General features: G+C 38.6%; 1 protein-coding gene across 1 annotated transcript in view; it reads right to left on the reverse strand.

Moving 5' to 3' along the window:
- The window catches only part of MINDY4 (MINDY lysine 48 deubiquitinase 4), a 76,363-nt gene that overhangs the window by 44,553 nt on the left and 6,141 nt on the right, over window positions 1-25,669 (reverse strand). The window contains exons 4-9 of the mRNA XM_065629247.1: window positions 23,772-24,030; window positions 22,300-22,718; window positions 7,818-7,876; window positions 7,366-7,475; window positions 6,236-6,352; window positions 2,015-2,103 (exon numbers count right to left, since the gene is read on the reverse strand). Coding sequence (XP_065485319.1) covers window positions 2,015-2,103; window positions 6,236-6,352; window positions 7,366-7,475; window positions 7,818-7,876; window positions 22,300-22,718; window positions 23,772-24,030 — 1,053 coding nt within the window. The remainder of the gene's footprint in view (window positions 1-2,014; window positions 2,104-6,235; window positions 6,353-7,365; window positions 7,476-7,817; window positions 7,877-22,299; window positions 22,719-23,771; window positions 24,031-25,669) is intronic.

Here is a 25,669-nt window from a genome sequence, read left to right on the forward strand (position 1 = left end):
ATAATCACGACTTTCTCTTATCTCTGCCTCTGTTCTAATACAGACACTCCAAAATTTATGGGAAGAAGAGCAACTAATTTATGTGTCTGAGAGAGGTAGCAGAGCAAGGAGACGTGACATTATTTCTTGAATGTTGAAGAAGCCTGAAGTCAAACACTTACTGTGAAGTGGCTAATAAGTCGAAAAATCAGGTTAAAATTAGAAAGAAATATTAATCCTCTCATTTCAAGCTCCAAGACTTCCCTTCCTTTCTGCCTGAGTAAGAGTTCCTGCCCATGGCAAACACATCATAAGAAAAATGTATTTATCTCATGAATAAAATAGCCCATCTTGCTATTCATTTTTAGGAGCCTGGAGGCTCTTGGCATTTCTGTGCATAAATATAAAGAGCTCACCTGCTAACCTGAAATTCCTTGGAGACTTCAGCAGCATTCGTCATATATAAAATACATAAAACCAAAATCTTTTAAGACCGTGTGGATAATAGGAGGGGAAAAATAAAAGAGGCAAATATTGCCCAGTAAGCAGTTAGGTTGTAGTTGGCATGAGTTGCGACACTTATAGTTTAAACAATCTGGCTGCAATCCATTTATTTGTGCGTCACATAATTTTATTACATTAATGATCACTGAACCATGTTGAAAGGGGAAAAGGTTAACACCTCTGTTTTTGACTAAGGATGACCTGAGACTCAAAGGCACCAAAGAGCAGAAGATCAAAGGCTATTCTCCAAGCTGAAGCAAATTCTTGGTTTTCACAACCAGAAATAATTCTTCATTGAATTCTGTGGAGATTCCTGGTCATGAAATCTAAATAAGTACTGGACCTGGACACCTGTGTGGACCCTCTAGGGTCTGGTAATCCTTTGATTAACTGTCACCTCCCATCTTGGATGCTGAAGACAAATAATGATGTTCTACAGGTGCCTTTTTCTTTCCTTTGTTGATGAAAATAGCCCAAACAATGAATTTCCATTAAGTGCCAGTAGACAAAACTAAGGAAAATCAAGAGACTCTGTCATTTTCATAAACAGTCACAAGCAGAAAAGTGTGTATTTAAGGCCAAATTTTCATACATGATGAACATTTTTACATTGTAAGGTAATGAAGTTCAAGAAAAATCTCAGCATGAAAGCTTTTCTTCTGACTAAATTGGAGTCAGTGTTTCACCGACAAATAATACAAGTTGATGACAGCATAAAGTAGTAAAATACTGTTATCTCTATTCAGCAAACTATATCTATAAAGTACAGGAAAGCTTTCTGAAATTATTGTTTTGTAAAGAACTTAATTACTTATTGAAAACTAAAGGCGAATACAAAATGACTGGTAATAAAGTAATTTTTTTAGACATTATTTTCCAGCATTTCATTGAATAAGCTGTTTCTTTAGCATAGTGACAAGTACATTAATATTATAGTAGTCCAAGCAATTTTCCTTTACACTAGCAATATTTAACAATATTCCTTTAAAGTAAGGAGAAAATCCATGCACAGAATTTAAATTCCAATTCTATTAAGGAGTTTAACTCTGAAAGATCAAACAAAGCCGCAAGGAAAAAAACCAAAACAACAAACAACAACAAAACAAACAAAAAAACCCAACCAACAGGAAAACAAACAAACAAACAAACCCACACTATAGCTATAACTTTAATTTTTCACTCTCCCTGAGATTATTCGTGTCAAAACCTGCATGAATTTCATGGTCTTTCAAACCATATCTCCATGGGATCTCAAGGTTAAATAATTTTCATTGGCTTCAATTCAGCTGTTGGATTTTTTTAGAAGTTCTTGGATTATTCACAAACAAGTAATTATACAAACAAAACACCAGCCTCTAAATTCCTATGGTTGAAAGGGAAGTAAATACAAGTAAATCATATGCTACTTTTTTTCTCTCTCAAAGAGAAGTTCAATAACTTTAAACTCAAAAGGCTCCTGAGTGGCTGCATCACAGAAAACAAATTTTTACTTCTGTATGGAACTTATTTCTGAAGTCAATTGCTGACTTACCGAGTGTCTTTATTCCTGTTACTGTCTGCAAAGATAAGCTGCTGTAGAACACAAGCTTGAACTGCAGCCAGAACTCCACACGGGCCACCCTGAGGGGAACAATGAGACACTCCATGAGCAATACAATTTGCACTGTTTGATGCTGCTGAAAACTTTTGCAAGTCGTGTGTTTCCATTCAGGCTTAAGCCATTCTTTCATCTCTCTCTTTCCATCCATGACTTTGTAGTGCTCTCTGTTGCTCTTTTTTTTTTGCAAGCCAATGAAAACCAACTGCTATTGTGCTTCCCACCCATTTTTTCCTGAAAATGCCTAGACATCTATAACATCCAAGGAAAGTTGTTTTGTTTTGTTTTGGTTTTAAATCTATTCTGTGATTATGGAAACAAATGAAAGATCTCCTGATCCCTACTGAGCCATAGTCTACCTCAACTTCCAGAGAGAAATCAAATCTGTTTTCCAAAGGGTGAAAATAAGCTGTCCTCTTTTACCTCGTCTGAGCACTATGTGTCCCCTGATGTTCCCACACACATCACTAAACAAAGATTTATGTATAGTCTCAAACGATGTTAATGTTGGGAAAAAAATCACAATACCAACAAATACCATGCTAACTTTAAACCTTATGGAAAATAGATTTACAGCTGTTTTGAAAGACTGTGGGATGGGGTAGCAATGTATTTCCTTTTCCTTGCTTATTCCCAGCCAGCTAGCCCCCCTGACCCCACTGCATGACCAAGACCTGTTGTTATAGGTTAACTATAGGGCAGAGATAGCTGCACAAGTTGTCCTGAGAAGCAAAACGTATGCCCTCTTCTTGTCGAGAAAACTTAATCCAGCATAAGTCTCCTTCCCTTGTTCCTCAATTCTCCCCCAGGTGGCTCGTATTATTTTATTTACTCAAGTAGTTTGCTGAGGAGACAGAGAAAAGCTTTCATTTCTTTGGAACATTTACGCATGAATGCAGCAGGCTACACAGGACGCAAGACTAACATCACAGATACCACGCGTCACATTGGTAGTACTGGGAATTACTGCAACTAAACAGAGGACTCAGCATGTTAAATCTCACAGATGCTGTCCCATGTGTCTGTCAGCTCATGCTGCCATTCTCAGAAACAGGTTTATTCTTAACGCTGGGAAATCCATTGCTTCAACATAGGTCATCATCATCCTAAATCAACATCCAATAGAGGTTGATGTATAAGTGCTAGTTTTTTCTACCCAGCTAAAGTAAGAAAACACTGAGGGTAACAGAATATGGACCACTCAGCAGGTTTTCTGGAGAGCGTGTGTCTTGATTTTAATCCAGGCCAAATCTATGCTGTTGTTACTCTCCATAGCATGAGATTAACCTGGAATAACACTGCTGTCACCTGCCACAGTTGCACCCCTGATTTCCTCTGTAGATCACAACCAGGCTGTGGTGAAGCAGTTCAGGACCTGTCAAACTCCGTTCAAAACCCTAGAGGAGGATGAAAAGTGCAGCCAGCACTGCTATTTTTAAATAGCAATGTGATCAGTTTAATTCTCAGTTTGTCCTAAGTGCAGCATCACGCCCAAGGGAGTGGGACCTGCAGGCACATGAAGTGTGCAGAGGATGCGACCTCGAAAACAAAGGTCCTGTAGTCAGAAAATAGCTTAGATATTGATACCTTCCATCTTCTCGTTTATATTACACACATACTGCCTCTCTATAATTACTTACACAACTGATGAGTGAATAGTCTGAAATACATTAAGAAAAAAACAAGATTTATTTCAGTCCACCCGGGAAAGCCTCCCAGCCAAAAAAATTGTAGGAATCATTCTAAATATCTTCTTATAGCACCAAAGAAACTTAACATATGGGAGAAACAAACAATTGTTCAGATCAAATGAATTTTGGAAGTGAAGAGGAATATATTAACTATCTGAAATAAACACATCTAAACAAAACACTCTGGTTTACCATTTCCGTTGTGGAATTTATGATGGGGAATTTAATGGCCAGTGAGTCGCTAGAAGTGACAAGACACTCTCTCTCTAGCAGCAGGGTCTGGAAACACCAAAGCAACATATACTGTGGACCAGTGAACATTACTGCCACAGTTCCCTTTGAAGTTTAAATTAATTTTTTAAATTAATTATATTTTTTTCCACTAAGTTTTATTTAAACATAAGCAGCTTTCTTCTGAGATCATTAGACTAATGAAATATTTAACAAGACAAGGTAAGTTGATTAAACATCTTGATGACATGTTTATTAGCCATTGTCCTTGCCCCAAAGTCTCTCTTCCTCTCATTTCTGTATAGTACATAATGGTCTGCTTCTCTTGGGCAAGATAAAGATTTTCTGCATCAGTGCAAAAGCTTGATGAGCTTGATGAGTGTTTTGTTAAGAGGAGCTTACTCCTCCCTAGTCTTTACTGAAGTCATAGAATCATAGCATAATTTGGCTTAGAAGAGACCTTCAAGGTCATCTAGTCCAACCCCTGCCATGAGCAGGGACATCTTCACCAGCTCAGGTTGCTCAGAGCCCCGTCCAGCCTGGCCTGGGATGTCTCCAGGGATCGGGCATCCACCATCTCTCTAGGCAACCTGTTCCAGGGCTTCATCACCCTCATGGTGAAGAATTTCTTCCCCACATCTAACGTGAATCTCCCCTCTTTCAGTTTAAAACAATTACCCTTTCTCCTGTTGCAACAGGCCCTGCTAAAAAGTCTGTCCCCATCTTTCTTACAGGCCCCTTTTAAGCACTGAAAGGCCACAATAAGGTCTCCCCGGAACTTCTCTTCTCCAGCTGAACCCCCCAGCTCTCTCAGCCTGTCCTCCCAGCAGAGCTGTTCCAGCCTCGGGTCATTCCTGTGGCTCCTCTGGCCCCTCTCCAGCAGGTCCGTGTGTGTCCTGTGCTGAGGACCCAGAGCTGGACCAGCACTGCAGGGGGGTCTCACCAGAGCGGAGCAGAGGGGCAGAATCACCTCCCTGACCTGCTGCCCACGCTGCTGGGGATGCAGCCCAGGATACGATTGGCCCTCTGGGCTGCAAGCGCACATTGCCAGCTCATGTCCAATATTTCATCCACCAGTACCCCCAAGTCCTTCTCAGCAGTGCTGCTCTCCATCCCTTCATCCCCAGCCTGGATTGATACTGGGCATTGCCCCGACCCAGGTGCAGGACCTGGCACATGGCCTCGTTGAACCTCATGAGGTTCGCATGGGCCCACTTCTCCAGCTTGCCCAGGTCCCTCTGCATGGCATCCCATCCCTCAGGTGTGTCAGCTGCACCACTCAGGTTGGTGTCATCCACAAACTTGCACTCGATCCCACTGTCTATGTCATTGATGAAGATATTAAACTGTACTGGTCCCAGTACGGATTGCTGAGGGATACCACTTGTCACCAGTGTCCATCCAGACATTGAGCCACTGACTGCTACACTCTGGATGTGACCATCCAGCCAATCCCTCATCCATTGAACAGTCCGTCCATCAAATCCATATCTCTCCAATTTAAAGAGAAGGATATCGTGGGGCTGTCTTCAGATCTGTGCTTTTAGAAGAGACCTGACGTATGGATATCCCAGAAGCACATGTACAGTCACAGGGCAGAGACAAAAGCATTAAGGTGCATCTGAGGAGGGTGTGTTTTTACAGTAGATCTGCTTGATTTTGCAGACAGCTACATATCCTGTGCCTTGCATGTTGTCCTTGGTCTGGGTCTATGCATCAGCCATCTAAGAAACACTGCAGGTGCATGTGTTCTCTTTTAATTTAGGAATGAGCCCCACCTTGTGACCTCCCAAAAATCTCCTTGTGATTTCCCAGGTACTACAGGCAATTCTTGATATTTACTCCCATTTTGAGACAGATCAAGCTCCATCTTAAACTTGTTAAACATTGCCCTCTCATATCCTTTTCCTCTTAAGCTCCAGCCTTGATTCATGTCCTTTTATTCCTTTACCATCACTAGCATTTGGCTGAAGTGGCTTGTCTTCCTCCCTATAACTTCCCATCATACACACATATGCACACTTTCTGTAGCTACTTTAATTTTCCCTCAGAAATAATCCGTCCATCTCAAGTCTCGTTAGAAGGCTTGACAAGGTGCATCATTCAGTGGTAACCAGAGAAGTTAAAGAGAAGAGTCTTTAGAAGATTTTTCTTTTTTTTCTACTGAAATATACAGTCTTTGTAAACTCAGAGTAAAAAGCAAAGATCACTTTAAGGAAGTCATTTACAGTACCTTTTTTTGCACAATGCCATATTTTAACTGTGGTATGCTATTAAATGTGAAACTCTGTATTTTCCATTCTTCACTGAAGCAACAAAGACTAGAGCCAAACAAAAGGTTTTTTAATTCCTAGAAAAAGAAAGAAAGAAAGAAAGAAGTTCTCATTTTAAAAACAAATCCAAAACACGGGTATGTTTTCTTGCAGTAATTTGTAGAAAGGAAAGGAGGAGTGTGGAAGAGTAATGACTAACTCACTGTAACTACCCTTTTCTGTTTTATACATACCGTAAATAGCAACGCTCAAATGAAAAGGAGCAATTTTTTCCTTTTCCTGCAATATCCCTTCAACTCATAATGATGTGTCCTGCTCAGCATAGGAAACTCTTTATGCAGATTGTCTGGGGCACAGTTTCCCATGAAATCATTACAGAATATTGCCTTAAATTTAACAACTAGAAGAGGAATGCCTTCTAATAGTTACATTAGGGAGAAAAGGGCCTTGCTGGCCATGGTATGGAGAAAAGGCAGCCAGACTTGCCTGTCAAAGTTGCTGGTATGAGACAAATATTATTCAAATGTTTCACTGCTGTGCGTCAGATGGAATATCAGCATATGACAAATTCAGATTTTGACTTTGAACAACTGCAGACCACTACTATTCAGGAATAGCTAAACTGAAGAAATTGCATTCATGCTAAAGTAAAGCTGAGTAAATAAGAACAGACTGCTCAGTGTTTGTATAGTTACTTGGACTTCTTTGATCTAGAAACAGTGATAGGGGAATAATAAACTCGTTCTGAACCACTGTCAGTTTAAAGGAATGGAGAATAAGCACATGGATAACTGACTAGAAGCATTAATAAAATAACACAAGCTTCATTAATGAAAAATATTATCTATGCTTTAAATGATCTGATGCATTCTGACATGCTTTTCTGGTATTTTTCTGAATTTTGGACAGGCATCCCTACATTACTTTTTCACCTGATTACCAAATAGGGAATATACTCAGGAATGAATGTGGCACATTTTAAATCACAGACAAACACACAACACAGAGCAATCCATTGCAGCTTTGGGTAACTTATCTGAAATAACATTCTCACACATCTATTTGTATTTAACATCACAGTTAGTCTTACTTTTGCAAGAGAAAAATCAATTGCCTTTGATTCGATTTGAAGCATATACAATGTCGAAAGATCTGGGTTCCTTCTAACTTCTCCAGTTGTTTCTTCATCCTCAACATCAACTGAAAGCCAAAAAATCATATAATTTGTTGGATGTAAAAAATTGCTTCCCCCAGCAGGCTCAGTGCCAGGGTGTCATCGGCACGACAATTAACACTTACTTGTCATCCATCTTTATAAAAAAGAAAATATAGTTTTGGCCAGAAAGGACAGATAATACACAAGTCACCCATTGTTTGATTACATCTTAATGACTTCTTTAGACAGTGTTACCCAAAAAGTTAATAGCAAATGCAATTACTCTAAATCAACTAAGAGTTACAAAAGAAGCAACCCGTACTTGGTTACAGCTGCTCTGAAGACCATGATGACAAAAAACCAAACTGAAGCTTGAAATAACTTACGTAATTCTAGGGCATCTTTCATCTGGTCTTCTTTACAGCAAGTGGATGTTGGAGACTTCCTGCATTAAAAATTAGTCAAAAAATGAATGACCAAATGTTCACTTTTAAGGATAAAAGTTTTTTGAATAAACAAGAAGAAATATGGTGTATGGCCACACAAAGATATATTTTTATGTATGTATATATATAATTGTAGATATATGTATATGGAGGGAGTGAGTGATTGTGTAAGAGAGAGACAATAAAAGATGTAAATAGATAAAAACCATATCCAATGGCTTTCATCTTTAGCTTTTAAAGTGTTCTGTACTCAGGAGCTCAGTCTCACTAACAACTTTGTATAAAGAAATAATTGATGTTAGAGCAAAAACTTTTCAGTGGAAGAAAGCTGAACTTCAGGAGTTCATCAGGAAAAGCAGCCAGCACAGAGCAATGCACTGCAATTGACTCAGACCTTAAATAGAGTGTTAGATTTTTGGAGACGAGTTTATTCTTCCTGTTGAATTGACACCAAAATGAATCCAGAACCAAGGAAAAGTTTCAAATAACTACTGTAAAAATATGTTGGTTTTTTGGTTTTGTTTTTTTTTTTTTTTTTTCAAAAGAGCAATACTGCAAAATTGGCCTTGGCTTTGGAAAAAAGGTGTTGCACTGACAGTCCTTTCAAAAGTAGTAGGGAATAATTTCCTCAGCAACACTCTTTGTGTGCACGATATTATTATAGCAACAACTACTGTCATATCACATACTTTCCATTAACTTAATTTCCTTTTTCAGTGTGTGAAAGATGAATAAAAACAGAACACAGACGTATCATATTCAAGACTTGCAGTTAAAAAGCATTTCGGTATCTTTCTCACGGATAGTATTCGATACTATAAGAAACGAAACACTTCCCTTTCTCTCTATAAACAATTTAAAGGATTTATGCAATGAAATCTGGATGGCCACAATTCAGAAAAGACAGAATGGAAATGAATCACCCATGTTACTAGGAACTTGATGTAAAAATAAATCGTATGTCCAGCAGGTCAATATAAATAAGAGAAGCAAGAGCTTGTATAGTGACATAAGTAGTACTGAGCTCCCAATGTAACAGTACTTTTATTGTGATAGAGAGTTCAATATAGTTGACTGTGGTATATTTTAAAATACAATCAGATCTCCCCTTGCTTTTTGCTTATACTGAATTTCTGCTGAGATTTCTTTCAGCCAGCTGCTTGCTAGTATTTTTCACCTCTCTTGCTCAGGGAAAGGGTCTCAATGATATTAAATTTCCCAATAAAATGTTTTTCAGCAAAGTACTCATGTCACTTAACTGCACTTAGACTTAATCCCAATCCACATTTTTGTTTTGTCTGAGATTGAACCCTATTGTCTCTTGTTTCCTAGAGGATAATGTGTTTTTTCCTAGGTCAACCCATTTTGATCTAGTTTTGCAAAAACAGAGCTCTTAAGAACGCAGCACCATAGGTTACAACATCAGCCTTAGTTGCTGCTTCAGAAGGGCTTGGGTCTCCTATACGTACCATATCACATCTCCCAGCTTTATTAGATGTCTTGGAAAGCTTAGACTCTCAAATAGCACTATATGCCCCTGTATAGGCATGCAGATCTCTCCCTACACCAAACTAGCATCCTTGGTTCGTTGTTGTCCCAAACAGTCAGTCTTCTTAGTAGTGTTTCATCTGAAAAGATCTATACATGAATATAAAGTTAACTATGGTACAATTCATACATAGCTCACCTGGTGCCAGTTTTTGTAACATTATTGCTTCCTGGAAAGTCTAAAAGGTCTTGGTTCTACACCCACTCCAGGAAAAGCCAAGCCCGGGATGCAAAGTGCTTTGAATTCTCAATGCAGAAGGAAATTCCCATCAAGCTGAGGAAAGTGCTGACATCAAAGATTGATGTAGGTGTTTTCTCGTTAAGTGGGGTATTTTTGCAGGTGTCAGTTCCCTCCTTAAGGGGAATTTGTGTTTCTCAAAACACTGTCAGGACGTTTATTGCAATTTCCATTTCAGCAGATGGTTACTGTTCCAGGAAAATTTATTGCACATGTAAAACCATACGGTTAGAACACTTAGGAGGGGGGAAGTCATCCATCATGGCAGAAAAACAGGACAGGAAGAAAATATGTTTCATTATAAACATTCTATACAGTACTTTCTCTAAATATTTGAACATTCCTATCTGCCCTTCATGCATTGCAGAAAACTGAATTTATGCAGAACAGCTGAACTCACAGAGAAACCATTTCTCAGCACAATAATGCATGTACATTCCACTGTTTCCTATTTATACTACCACATACAACAGGTCAAATAAACAAAGGGGATGAAAAAATAAACTCTGATCACCAGCGGCTTTAAGGTGACTGTGTTGGTAAAACTTATTTTCACTGCTTGACTACGATAACTTTTCTACTGGACATATATCTTTTCTGTATAATAATTTAGTGTCAGAAGGATGCCTAGAAGTCAAAATGCAATACTATGGTATTGCACAGTTATGCCATATAGAGATATATATGATATTTTTGGTATAGTAAGAGCTGGTGAGTAGGTAAGAAAAAAATTAGACTCTGTTACTATTTGCAAAAGGGTAAACAAGGCCAGTGTATGTGATGCCACTTGCCACTCCTTTGAGGCAAAATTTAAAACAAACAAACAAGCAAACCAGAAATATTAAAAGATATTCTAAAGATGCAAAGGAAATTATCATCATCAATACCAGGCAATATATTTCTATGGGAAAAAGACTTTGTCAAGAAGATTTAATATAAATTCTGCCATGTTTGCAAGTCTGGTTGATAAAGGTAACCAAGCTCATACACTTAATTTCTCCAAACTTCCTTTTTAGTTAAGCACTGCATCGGATTTGATTGGTACATTATCAGTATGAAAAACTAATTCATAAACACATGGCTCATTGACCTATATATATATATAGATATATAAAGTAAATTGCCATTGAAAGGGTTATTTCTAATAAGCTCGCACATTCATCTGCTTTTGTCCTGCTGATTTTTAATAACTGTAGTTACAATTCAGGAGAAAACTACATCTTTGCTGGGAAAGTTTGTATATGAAAAAAAATGATGTTAATCACAGGTTGAGCTACAAGATGGTTTGAACTGCATGATGAGATGGGCTCACCTGAACAGAATGCTGCCTCAGAAGTAATGAATGGTCATCTCCAGCTACAAAACCAGACCTAATATAACAAAACTATAGCCCCTTTAGTCACATTGTACTCTATCAAAGATTTTCTGGTGCAACACTCCCACGCTGGCATTTTCAAGGAGCACAGTATCACTTGTGTGAACCGACCATTACATTCAGCAACTCAAAACAGTTGCCAGCCAAACAAATGTCAGTAAAATAAAACAGGGAGCTAAAAGTCCATTAAATAAAGATGCTTACATGACACTAGCTAAGAGACACTATGTAAAGCACTGACAAGGGTTCCCAGACGTCAGCATTCCATCAATTCACATCAGGGAATACAACCCTCCTTTCTGTTTTTCATACACAAAGTACCCACTCTGTCTGGTTTTGACCTTCAACTTTTAGGCCATTCATTTTTAAGGATGTGGAATATTCGCAGCCTTATATTTCCTGTCAGAAAGCTCAGATTTTTAACAGTCCAAATCACTGTAACCTGACAGATTTCAGCAAAATAGATTATCTTCCTGAAAGCTAATATCACGTGTTAAACTGGAAGAAGACAAAAGCTTACACTGAGGAGTGGGTAGTTCACCTATCTCATTTTATTATTAAAAAAAAAAATGAATACAGATAACAGCCTATTGGAGAACACAGGTACAGATTTACCACTCCTGGTAAAGTAATCTTAGAGAGAGTAACACACAGGGGGACAAAAATTCCTTGTGCTACCTGCAAACAATGGATTGGTTTTAAGGACCAGGCAATTTCTTATACTGCTTCTTATGCTCCCCCTGATGTTCATATGTGGACACAGTGCAAGAAAATGGTGGGAAACTCTATGAGCAAAATTGGATGTATGCTGTCTGTTCTTGTTTGACATTTGAGAAAATCTGGAGTCCCTCTATGTTTGCATGAACAAGGCAAATTCTCAATTGACTGAATGCGTTTTACGCAATGAGCTGGACATTTCCATTTTTACGTCCTTTCCAAAAATAAAGAGATGATACAGACGCCATTTGCCATTTCCAGTAATTGCAAAGTACTTCTTCCTATGGAGTGTTGGAAAAATACTAAAAGGGCAAATGGCAGCACATGCAGATGTTATGTCGAAGGCTCTGATGCCATAAATCCATTGGCACAAAACAAAAGTCTCAATAGTTACTTTTATTTTAGGTTCTTTTTTCCGGTCCAAGCATTATGTTAGAAAAGGTGTTATGCAATTCTAGATACTTGAAGTTTTTCACCGCTGAGTGATTTGGCAACTACAATCTCTCTCTTTTGCATATGGGCTAGCTAAATTCATATTCCCCAGAGATGGCCCCATTTTTTTGGCAGCCATTCTTCTGATTGCCAATTGCAAGAGTCAAATAAAGAGTTATTCCCTGGCTTGCTGCCGAACATACTCCAGGAAGGTTTGGTTGGTCTCTCAGGGATGGTACCGACTGCACTATTCTTACTGTTCTTCCTGTCTACAAAGACAGACCGAAGCTTTGATGAAAACTTGAGATGACGTCATGTGCATCTTCGTGTGGCTTTTAAGGTCAACGTCTGGTGCTATGCACAGATTACAAAGATGGAAGGAAACATGCAAAGGCAATTTACCATTAGGCTGCTCCAACTCTGTATTCCTTTTCATTCTTTTATCTGAAATGTTGCACTCTGACTAAACTCAAATTTCCTAAAAATGCCACTGTTGCCCAATGCATCCTCTTCCTCTCATAGTGGGAAAAATTTAATGAATTCCTCAGACGTTGCTCATTCACGCTGCATGTCACTGAGTATGCTGCATATACTGAAATCAGTTGGGATTTTCTGACTGATTTTATGTAGGCTCTACTTTATAATAACATGGTCATCTGAGCTCAGACCTCATTTCGCAGAATAGGTGATGAGTACTTTTAGGAACTTCTCAACATCTCATAGCAGCAAAACTATATTTCTTACCAAAATGGTAGATATTATTTTAGACAAAGAAATCTCATTTGACACACCAAATTTGTATATAACAATGAAATACTATAGCCCACTGGGCAAGCAGTACAGACTTAAAGATATTCCTAGAAAACCAATTTTTACACCAAAATGCACAGCAGAGAAGACTGAAGCCAATCATAACTGTTGGATAAATTATGTACATTAAATAACTTTGCTGGAACTATTTTTCATTTGAGTTGGAAATTCAATTTTATTTAAAAAATAGAATTAAAACTGTAATGTTGATCAGTATTCTTGATGAAATCTGACATTCATGTATTAACCTTCATTAGGCACTGTATTTTCCTGTTTCAGCGACAGCCCATATTTAAATAGGGGAGTTGCCCTCCCCTCCCCTCTCCTCTCCTCTGCTCTCCTTTCCTCTCCCCATCTCATGGTTGCCACAGCCAAGCCTATTCCCAGCCTTCATATCCCAAACCAGTTCACCCTTGCCTGTAAGGATCGGGTCTAGAGGAGCACACCCCCTGCCAATTCCTCCATCACCTGTGTCAGGAAGTTATCATCAGTGCAGTCCTGAAACCTCCTGGTTGTGCTCTGCTTTGTTATTTATACTGATGGAGGAATGTCAAATCCTGCTCTAGACTTCCTTAGAAACTCATGGCCAACATTCTCTGCCAAAGTTCTAACGTAAATCAGCACAGCTTGTAGCCAGGAATGATGCAGAAGAAAAATGTGTTGAGAGGATCTTGGCAGTTTTAAGCATTCAGTCACATATAACTGATAGGTGTAGGTTTGGTCCTCACATAAGTAATAAGACGGTTTATTCCTGTTAATAACAGAAAGCATGAGTACTAATTCTTTAAGGACCATTGCACTTTCAAAATATTATTTTGAAAGTCTCAGATATCTAAAAGAATATAAAACCCCCCTACATATATTTTTTACAGGACTTAAAGGATTTATTGAATAAGATTAGTGGTTTGTTTTCATCTAAGGATGGCCTAGCTTCATAAAAGTGCATTTTCAGGGACTTTTTATTGGAACACGTGAAAGGGAAAAGGCAGGAATTTTCAGTAACACAATGGATTCACCTGTACTGGTCTCTGTTCATGATGAAGAAAACCATGGGTGGTTCAGAAAGCAAAGGAAAGCCGTTCACTCCTTGTCAGTCTTACATAGAAATGCAAGGAGTTGAAAGGAGGCGTTTTTTCTATCAGTAAATAGAGGCACATATTGCCTTACCACAGAAGATTAGACTGAGTTTATAATTATATTATAAAGGTCATTTTGGAGGAAAACACACTAAACCACTGAGGAAACATTCTACGTTCTACGTGCTTGAAACTGAAATTAAGCCATATGCCAGTGATGCACTGCAGTGACAAATGGGCTAATGTGATTTTATAATGCTGAGGATCATGCCATGAGCAGCAGGTGACTGTTCTTACCCTGTATTAGTGAGAGTCCCAGTGCGACAAAGTTAGGGCAGTCCTTAGACACATGGAAGAAATATAAAACAAATCAATGAAACCTAACAGAAAAACAACAGCAAAATTTCAGAGCAAGAAAGATAAAAACACAAGCAGACAATACAAGCTTTAGATGAAAAAATGCCTAAAGGAGCATGAAAAATATTTAAAAGTATTTTAACAGAAGCGAATATGTAGCAAGGAACGGATAAAAAGGCAGAAAAAAAGCAAATGTAAGGTGAATATAAGGCAAAAATTCCTAAGACTAAGGACTGTTAGACACTGGAATATATTCTCAGGGGAGAGGTGTTAGTTGAGTTATTTAAGACTGGACTAGACAAAACCCTGGAAAAAGTGTTACAGCAAATATGTATATATAGTAACAAATAATCTGCCATAGAAGCAAATGACCTTAAAAAGTCTTTTCCATCTGTAATTTCTAAGATTCTATGAAATATGAGTAATGTTCCACTAAGGAACTTGGTATCTATGGCAATTCACTAACCCTACCCTGTTTGTGCTAGAATGCAGAGCACTGCTAGAAAAAGGTTTATTACCAAATAATGAGTGATATTTTGGGAAACCACTAAAGAGTGCCCAGCTAAGGCAAACTCAGTAGAGAGGCTATTGCAGGAAGAAAAATTCTGGCTCCAGACTCACTGGCACTTGCTTTCCTGGTGGTGGTGATGAAGTGCACCAGAGGTACTGAGGTTTCGGTTGGAAAAGGCATCTGAAGCCAAGCTACACGCTCATAAAACAGTCCTTGCTGTCTGAAATATCCATCTGTACTGGCAGACTTCTGAAAGGAAACCGCTAGCTCACATTCAGTTTGAAGCCAAGACCGATGGCAAGGCAAGGGAGGGTATGACAGACACAATTAGAAGAATGGGATAATTAGGGTGATTGTTCACAATGAAAGAACGAGTGGAGAATCAATTATCTTCCTTGCTCCTGAAACTGTATTATAGATCTCTGCCTTTGAACAATGGGATCCACTGCTGTATCCTTTTGCTCACTAATGGCAGGAAGATATTTTTGTTCTGATGTAATGATATTCCCATTTCTTTTTGCCTGATAGCCATTCCCTTTCAGTTTCTATGAAATAGGAAAGATACAATATCCTTAACTTCAGGTCCTGAGTGCCAAGTCCTCTTGTTCCCTTGGGTCTTTGATTCCTTTTTTCCTCTTTTGTTTCTCTGATTTTAGTTTCTATGTTATTTTTCTTGGAATTTTTTTTGGGGGGCGGAGAGCATGGTTGGTTTTATACATGGAAATGAGAAGTTCAAACATCTCAATATGTTGTTCTTCTTAATTACCAGAAGTGAAACCGAGACAACATCTGCCCATCTCACTCAGCAGAAGGTGGTTCCACTACACTCCAGAACCACCCAGTTAGAACCAGCTGGCCAGCTCAGATTTACTCATTTAGAAACTATTCAGCTGAGAACTGAAGGGTTTCCACACCACTACCACACCTTACACTGATAGAATTAAGGGGCATGGAAAATTAGGAGAGCACTTCAGAAGCTGCTTAAGCAACAACTGTAGTACATCTCTGCAGCTGAGATGAACTGTTTCTCAACTGCTGTGAAGTGGTTTTGCTTGCCTTTCCCCAATTTTGTTTGCTCAAGCCATGAAATATGGGGAAATCTTGACCTTCTAATGCTAAATACACCTTCCCAAATAACTCATTATTTGCCATGGTTTTTCTGGAAAAGCAACAGAAAGATTGTAATCCAAGGTCAGGCATCAACTTCAACAGCTATTTATTTTTTGCAGTTCCTAAAGATCATGAATTCCATCCCACTGTAGACCCTCATTCTTTATTCTGCGTGTTCAGTTTAGTGGTAAACATTTCCTTCTTGTATGGGATTCAGCATAAAGGAGAATCACAGAATCACAGAACGGTTGAGGTTGGAAGGGTCCTCTGAAGGTCCTCTGGTCCACCTCCCCTGCTCAAGGGACAGTCGGCCTCACCTCAAGGTGTTAAAGGTGGAAGAGAACCTTTCCTCACCGCCATTCAAGGCTCTGCCCAGGCTAAAAGACTCAGGAAAGTCATCAACATTTTAATACCTTTGATCTGAGTATGTTCCTTCAACATAGTCTCTCCCATGTTCCTGTGGAACTTAAAGCATTTTAACAAAATCATAATTACAGATACACCAACCTTTTAGTTGTAATCTTGGACTGTGTATTTTTAAACATAATTTTAGGCTCCATTGAAAATCTCAAAATTTAAACAAAAAAAGTAGGGAGTCATCCACATTTTGCTTGTGCCTTGCACTCAACTAACACTACTGAGAGGAACAAGGACTCAACAAGAAGGAGAATAGTGAGAAATACGCCTTTGAGAACGAGCTATAAACAACGGCATAAAAATGACCTGAAAGAACAGATGGGGTTTCAAATTCTTCAAGTGGCACTGAGACATAAGTGTCATTTTGAATTTGTTCCATTAAATAAATTTGCTATGAAGGGGCATGGAAGAATTACTGACATAATGCTGTATATACATGTGTGTGTCGTTTGGTATCAATATACAAATACTGGATTATGTACTTGTCTCCATATGTTCTTGGAGAAACACTTTTCATTTCCTTAAAATTGAAAGTTCTACAGTAAAATAATAGGAGTGCTGTATACATTGTATGAGTTTATACAACTGGAAAATTCATCAACGATCTACCTTTGCATGGTAAAGTCACATAGGAAAGTACCACAAACAGATTCACTGTTAATTACTTCTGCTCCATGACTTCTGTTTCAAAGCAAACCTTTACTTTTCCTTATTTACTTGATATATCAATGACTGAACTACTATTCTGTAGTTTAAGTAGAAAAGAAGAGATGTACTATAGCCACTGAAGCATTATATCTAAACTATTACAACCTAAAGCCATGGAATATGAAAAGTTAGGTGTCAAACTCCTGAGAAAAGTAAATTTAAACCTCAGACTGAAATACTGTCCTTATAATAACCTCCCGTATCTAGGGCTTCCAGCAACCAGCACGGTTAACATTACTAATAGAATATATACTGTACAATAAAAACCCAAGATGAATCAAGAAATTAAATTAGCTGCCTTTTGTTTACAGCTGAGGATAAATGAAGATTTGCTGCCACCTATATATTGTTTTGTTTTGATTTTTTTTTTGATTGATTAAAAATACAGGAATTTTTTTTAAAAAAAGGCATATAGATTGCACTCACAATTACATCTGAGTAGGTATGCAAATTGTACAGCATATTATACTTTCTTTATGCAATAACTCCTAGTGACATGGAACAGAATACGATCATGACACAGAGAGCTATCATTGACCCAACAGAACAAAAATTCCTATTCCTCCTGTAATACAAGGAAGAAGATAATCCTTTTGTTCTAATTCTTTGTGATCATTATTCTCCCTTTTCTGTGGAAGAACTCAGACATCATATTGCCAGGCACTGTGCAGATAAATGAAGATGCAGGTGAATAAATTGTTCTTCACCTCTGCCTTTCTGTGATTAAAGCAATGTGGTGCCCTCATTATGTCTGTAAGGGGATAAATATTAACCCTGGATTATGCAGAAAAAAAAATGTGGTTTTCTATTAAAAGTCAGTATTTTATTACAGTTATGAGCAATTAGGTAATAACTGCAGTTAAGCACTGGCCTTTTAAACCATTGCTAGTTACCTCAGCAGTAGCAGTTCAATAAACAAGCAAAGACTACATCTGCATCATTAGTCTCCAACTGATTGATTAGCTAACTTGATTCCATTTTCCTAAAAAGAAACAAGAAATTGCAGCAATGGCATAGCAAATAAATGAATTTGCATTTTTTTTTCTCCTATCTGTGGTGGGTGTGTTGGTCTGTCATTTTGGAAAACTTAGTGCTCCCTCTTGAATTACAAAGCCCTTTTTGCTGGTAAGCATTTAATTTGGGTCATCACAGAAATCCAAATTCCTCCTCACTGTCAAGATAGCAAAATGGTATTTTTAAACAAAGACAGAACTTTCAGTTCTTAATGAGGACAAACTTTTATGGGAAATATGGTACTCAGAGATCTAACTTCATGTTGATACAATAAGATTGAAATATCAAGTCGCAAACCTGGCCCCTCAACACAGTTTCCCTGCTGCACACACCGCATGCAGTAGCTAAGAATTAGTTAATGAAAATTAAAAAAAAAAAAAGCACGACACTTTCTTTCATTAAAATATGTGAGTCAAAATGCTGTGGATCTGTATTTCCCCAGGATATTTTTATAGCTAGGTATTTCTGCCCACTCAGTTTGTAAGCATTTATTCGATAACATTCAGCTTGCCTTTTGAAGCGTGGCAGTGGTTTTGTTTCATTTTTTTTTTTCTCATATGTAGACAACGGATGCCTGAAGCTGGTATGCAACAATAGCATTTTTTGCATGTGAGAAAAAAGAATGAAAAAGTACAGCAAAGGGAAGGAAAAATAAGATTTTTGTGTCTTTAGTTTTCCATGGGAAACAGAACCAGAATTGCAGATGCCTGTGGATGAACTGGCTGTGGTTAACCTTAACCGGATTTTCAGCTACTTATCTAAATACTTAGAGCCATCAGGTAGCAATAACAGAGAATGGAACAGGATCCAGACAAATCTCTGCTCCTACTTTGTAATTTTTCATGCCTCATAATGCTCGAGCATTCTGGCCAAGTCCTGAAAGGCTCTCAAACGCTGCAGGGTTTGGCCAAAGGGATAAAGCAGTCTCGCAAGAGCCAGGCCTTATATTGGAATGGTCGATGTTTATTTGGAGTCTCACACTCTCTGTTACTTCCACTTAACTTCAGGAGCATCACCAGTCCTGCTGATTTCAGTGAGAGTTTTCAGGAGCTCAAAGCTCAGTGTGAATTCGAACACTCTACTGGCTTTAACTCAAATCATCTGGCAGGAATGTGCCTGTTTTGCTTTGGAAACAGATTACATGGACTAAGCTTAGGAAATAGCTCCCTCTTCTGTTCTTGCTGAAATAAAACCAGTCCTCCAAAGGAAGGAAACTATCTCAAACCGCCTGCTACAGCACTGGAGCACAGTACATTGCATTAAATGGTGCTCTGGGACAGTCCAGCATTTCCTTTTCTTGTTACTCCACAATTACTGCATAAGGTTAGGAAGTGTCACTATGTCCAGCTGAGTGATTTCTTGGTCAAGCACAGTCTTCCCAAAGAATTTTATCCAGTCCAATATGCCTTTGACAATCATAAATGATGTATATTCACTATTACCAAACACCAGGAATACACTTACTCTTCTCAGCTTTGTTGAGGAGCTGTGTAAAGCCCACCGAAGCTGTATTTTCTACCTCAATTAATCCAGAAACTGGAAAGGATGAAGTGGTGGGTTAGCACTACCTTATACGCTCTGTCGAGATAGATGAAAAAGAGTTTTATGGAGTCAGACTCTGCTGCTTCTGCTTCCAGAGTGACTTATAAGCTGGTTCTCTGCATTCACACAGAGTCACGCAAGACTTAATAAATCCTTCTGGAAGCAGAATATCAAAGGTGGCTCTGAAGGCACCAGTTCAGCAACAACTAAACTTGCATTGCCTGGGTTCAGCCATTATCCGACAAATCTCAGCTTTCCAGTACAATACATAACGGACAACTGATTTCTTGTGGATTTTAAGATTTAAGACTGCAGTACTTTGGCCTGTTACTCAATAATCTTTTACAAATGAAGTTAGATAACACAGGTAAATAACTGCGTAATGCTGGTGGGTATTTTCAGCTGCTTTTTGGTTCCAGACAGGAATCGAGTGCCACTCTCGGTCCATCTGCAGCTCCAGTAGAAACCCAGTTTGTTAACTGCCACAGCCCTAACATCAATGTAGAGAGACCCGATATATCATTGCTTCCTCATGATCTCAATGCAGCTGCAACAACAGCTCAAGATTTATAAGAAATTAAATAGGAAAACAAAATGGTAACAATAACTAAAAAAAAAATCTATGGTTGCAGTTTTAGCATATTAATTAAGTTTTTCAGCAATTTAAAAGAAGCAACAAACCTGGCTGCTGTTAAATTTAGTAAAACAGAAATACTACATGGCCTACAGAAGGGGATAAGGGCATGTGTGTTAGTTTATGGACCAGCAGGTGATACGAACTTGAAAATATTTCCAACAATTACGACACATGCTCACCTCTGGCACTGGGGCTGTACCACAAGACCAACACTCAGGGTGCTGATCCTTGTGCATGACTTTACCATCAACATGCTGCGTGATCTGTAGCATGCAGGTGTCTCTCTACCTGCTTCAGTTTTCCGATCTGTGGCATGGGCAGAGTGGAACTCACCCCTTGCTTAAAGCCGTTTGAGAGCCGCTGATGAAAAGTGCTAGATAATGAGGCAGAAGTTTTTATTATGCAAATTTTATATATGCATGGACAGAATCACAGAATCTCAGACTGGTTGGGCTTGGAAGGGACCTCTGGAGATCACCCAGTCCAACCCACCTGCTAAAACAGGTACACCCAGGAATGTGTCCAGGTGGGTTTGAATGTCTCCAGAGAAGGAGACTCCACAGCCTCTCTGGGCAGCCTGGTCCAGGCTCTGGCACCTCAAAGGAAAGAAGTTTCTCCTCATATCCAGATGGAACCTCCTGTGTTTCAGTCTGTGCCCATTGCCCCTCATCCTGTCGTTGGGCACCATTGAACAGAGTCTGGTCCATCCTCTTGACACCCACCCTGGAGATGTTTATAAGCATTGATAAGGTCCCCTCTCAACCTTCTCTGCTCCAGGCTGAACAGCCCCAACTCTCTCAGTCTCTCCTCATAAGAAAGGTGCTCTAGGCCCCTCATCATCTTCGTAGCCTCTGCTGGACTCTCTCTAGTAATTCCTTATCCTTCTTAAAATGAGAAGCACAGTTGCCCTGCACTGCTCAAACCTAGAGCATCTTTAGTGGTTCAGAATTCCAGACTGGTTGAATTCTGATGGATGACTCTACCTGAAGCATTTCAACACCCAGCCCAAGTCACAGCCCCACTACGAAATCAGGTTTGAGATGTGGCAGTGTGGGTCCTACTGCTTTAGCAACCCCCAAATAAACAAAATCCCCTGCCTTCCATTCGTATCAATTTTTGCACAGAAAAAAACAACCCAAAAAAAAAAAAATCAGTTAAGAAGATAAGTCAGAGAAAAGCCAAAAATTCATATTTGGAGCTCACAGAAGGAGGCTCTTCTTTTATATTGATGTAAAGCAATGGAGCACAATTTAAAAAAAAAAAAAAAAAAAAATCTGAGCTAAATTTGAGTAAAATACTGTGATATGCAAGAGCTGTGTGGCTGCAGCATCATGGTGCACTGAACACTAACTGGGCTTAGTCTAAATACTGCAATGACAGGGGCTATCCTGCCTCAAAGACACACTACAGTGTCTCCACATGGTACAGCCCTGTGCTGGTAGCTAAAGCAGCCTGTTTGGGTATGACTTGGACATCTCAACACAGCACTACACTGAACCACGTGGAGATATGTATGCATGCGGCCGGTGTTCTTTAATTTTTGTTCTCTGAGGTTTTCTGGATGTACTACTGCAATATTGAGAGGATCTTTCTGAAGGAGCAAGCAACATCTCCATGCAGATGAGCCCCATAAGTGGGAGTCACCTGTGCTGCTCAGATGTCTAAGTGGTCCAAGTCTGAACTATTAATAGTAACTTTTGAAGCAGCAAAGAGAAACCAACACCTCTAGGGTCTCTCTACTGACCAAGAAAGGAGTCTAGAGAAGTTTGAGATGTTAAAAGTTAGTAAGTTAAAGCTTAAAACTTCTCTCTGTATCTTCGCCTCTTCCAGCTACTTCCTCTCAACAAAATCAGAAGGCGTTATCTCAGTCACCTAGTCCTATGTGAGATTTTCTCAATGTTTAGTATAATATTCTTTAAAATATTCTTACCTGTGGCCTGACAACCGGCTCTCATTTTTCCTGAGACATCTTTCTCTCTTCTCTCTTCCAGCCCCTGAATGTCTGTGGGAGGTGCTCACTTTAAGGCTTTTTTCATTGCTGTCTGTACCAAAGCTTGGAACTGATTTTCTTTCTTCTGTCCTGGTCCTCTCTCTTTCAGACAGCAGTTTGGCAAAAGAGTCACCTGTATCCTTGGGGATGTTTCTTAGTTTTTCAGAGGCTGAACTTGTGCGTGAGCTGGGCATAGTCTTTGATGCAAATTCCATATTTACTTGTGTTGAAGATCCTTTGCTTTCCTGAATATCAGTACTAGGGACACTCAGGTCATTTTCTTCATGTTCTTCACCCTTGAACTGTGCTGTGCTGCTTGTGCTAGTGGATCGTTTTGAAAGCCTCCTCTTTTGAAGATCCTAAAAATAAGTGCCATTAAAACCATAGATTAAAATTTGAGCATCTTTAAATAAACACAAAAAGCAAAGGAAAGCTCTGTCACTGATTTCTGAGCTAAGTAATTTGTTTATTATTAGGAATCAGGTTATATAGTAAATCAGGTTTTTAAAAAAATGATAATAAATAACACAGACATATACTTTTCCTTATAATTTGAACAGTATTAAAGATGCTCTATGTGGTTAAAAACTGCTTGCTTTCTTTCAAGAACATCAACAAAATACATCCTAAAAGCTTCATTTTGGGTTGTACCCAACTTAGGAAGCCAAAACATGTAAGACCTTTTACTGGAAAGACTGCTGCCTGCTACACATATCTAGTTTTTATTTCCAAATAAGACATATTTAGAAAAATCCAGCTAATTCATTTAACTTCCATATTCTCTTTAGTATCATCTAAATCATATGTTTAAAATATTTCAGTTTCTCATTATTACGAGCCTAATTTTACACAGGGAAAATTCCTGCCTATATAAAAGCAGCATGAAGGGCAAATAAAAAAAGAGGAAAGAATTTCAGAACCGTGTTTTGAAAACATTTACTGATGGAATCTAGTGTGATTGGATCACTTTAGAAACATATTTCTAACTAAAAGTAATTTTCAATTCCAAACTGCTAGTGACTAAATGTGAGGTTTTGGGAAAACCTGAGTAAAACATATACCAATGGCTAAGGAAACTTTGAAAGCTGTAGATACTGCTAAGATACAAAACAGTTTTCCTAGGAAAATCTCATCTGTCAAGAGATATCAAGAATCGACAAGATTTATAAAGAAATTGTGTAACCTAAGATAGCAGACATGCAGGGGGTAGTTGCACTCAGTGATTATAACTGAAACAATTTGAATTTCTGAATTAACCAGAGCCACTTCCCTAACTTACCACATCTTTTCAGACTGCAGATTTAATGGATTAGCATGCAGGAGTCATTTTAATGTTATTTGCAAATTTATTGCAGAAGGTTAGATATAAAATCCACGGCCAAGCCAAATATTTTGTAAGTGTTGGAAATCACCTCTGGTGAACTTGCTACTGGTCCAGCCATCATTCCTCTGACAATAAGACCAGACCTGGCCTTGGTCTTCTCCTTTGCTGTGGATTTCAGCTCCTCAGAAGTCATTGCCGTTTTTAAATCTTCTCGACTATCTTTTAACATCTTATCCCCATCAGAGGGTATGTGGCTGTTGTGTATTGTCCCTGTGTGGCATTTTTCACTTTTGTGCTGATGTTTTCTGGATGGAAGAATTTTATCTGGTGGATTCTCAACATCATATCTACAAGGAAGAAAAAGGCAAAACTTCAAACAGCAAAATAATGCACAATGAAATTAATGAAAACATCTGCTTGACTAATTAAAGCACTGCTGTCAAATTATTAATAAGTTACTTATTATCTACTGATGGTAATCAAATATAATCACTATTCATTTAAACATCTATGTGTAGGCCTTCAGGACATTATTTCAATATTATTATTATGTGTCACAATGGGTTATAATACGTGTAACACTTTAATCTTATGCTTACTTATTTTGATATGTACTACATGTATCATACCAGACAGATCCTACGCTACCACCAGCAGTTCCCATTCCTTCTCCATCTGCTTGGTTAGCAGTTTGAAAATTTGTTAACATTTTAGCCAGCACCCTCTGTTATTGTATAACTTAGACCGACTCTACTGACCCCTTTCACTCTTTGTTCAAATGTAGGACACTTATTTTAGTTCAAAATGAAAGGTACTTTTGTATTTGGGCTTTTCGTTGATAATACATTTCTACACTGCTGTCATTGGACCTCTTGAGTGTGGTCTTCCAGGTAGCAACACAAGGCATAGTTAATTGCATCTGTTTTCTACACATATATAATGCTATAAACAAGCTTTTCTGAAATGGAGGTGAGATTTACCTGGATCTGTGACTCCATTTGTACACCACTATGTGCATTTTTTTCTTAAAAATATTTTTTAACAAATCCTGTTCATACAAAAAAAAAAAAAAAGTCACAATTTGTGCCAATAAGAAATCATGACAAGTCCAATTTTCTTCATCAGGATCTGTTTCACTCTCTGCATAATATTAGATCACTGTTAAACTGAAGTTTTATTGAGTAGTTCCCACTTCACTGATACCTCTTGTGTCAGTTGATAAATCTATATTCTGTGTAACCTGCAAATGCCAGCCTTCTTTATGATAACTGTTCTTGAACTTGTTTTTCACTCTAGAATGTTTTTCTCCAACCTATTTCATAGTGAAGCAATTCCGTGACTTGAAGCATCTTGAATCACAAAAACATTCCCTTATTTAACTCTTTACAAATTGTTTTTTGAAGTAGTATGTAAGCGGTGAGTTTGGTGCGTATGAAGGCACAAAAATTACTACAAAATCACACAGGATTTAGGTGGAAACCTGCAAGTCAGTACAGGATTTTACCCTCTCCAGAGCTGGCAGCTTTCAGTGTGTGGCTGAGTAACATCTCCAAGCTCATACACACAAAAATTTGGGTATTTCTGGGTTTTGCTTTCCGATTTTCCTTTTATCTGCCATTTTTGGCTCCCTCTTGCCCCACTAGTTGGGGCAGCAAAGGGGAAAACTTCACTCCCTTAGGGACGATGCCTGCGCCGTGCTGGTGAGGGGCCCTTCCTCACAGCACCACACCAGCACCCACCCTCTCCTGTCACCAACACGTGTTGCTCCCATGCATGGGCCTTTATTTTGCCTCATGTGTGTACGTGCACGTGTATATAATGAGTGTGTACATGTGTGCAGGTGTAGAATCGTAGAATCATTTTGTTTGGAAAAGACCCTCAAGATGGAGTCCAACCATTAACCCAATACTGGCACTAAGCCATGTCCCTAAGAACCTCATCCATGCATCTTTTAAACGCCTCCAGCCTGTTCCAATGCCCGACAAC

Source organism: Caloenas nicobarica, chromosome 2 (genome assembly GCF_036013445.1).
Source record: "Caloenas nicobarica isolate bCalNic1 chromosome 2, bCalNic1.hap1, whole genome shotgun sequence".
Lineage (NCBI taxonomy): Eukaryota > Metazoa > Chordata > Aves > Columbiformes > Columbidae > Caloenas > Caloenas nicobarica.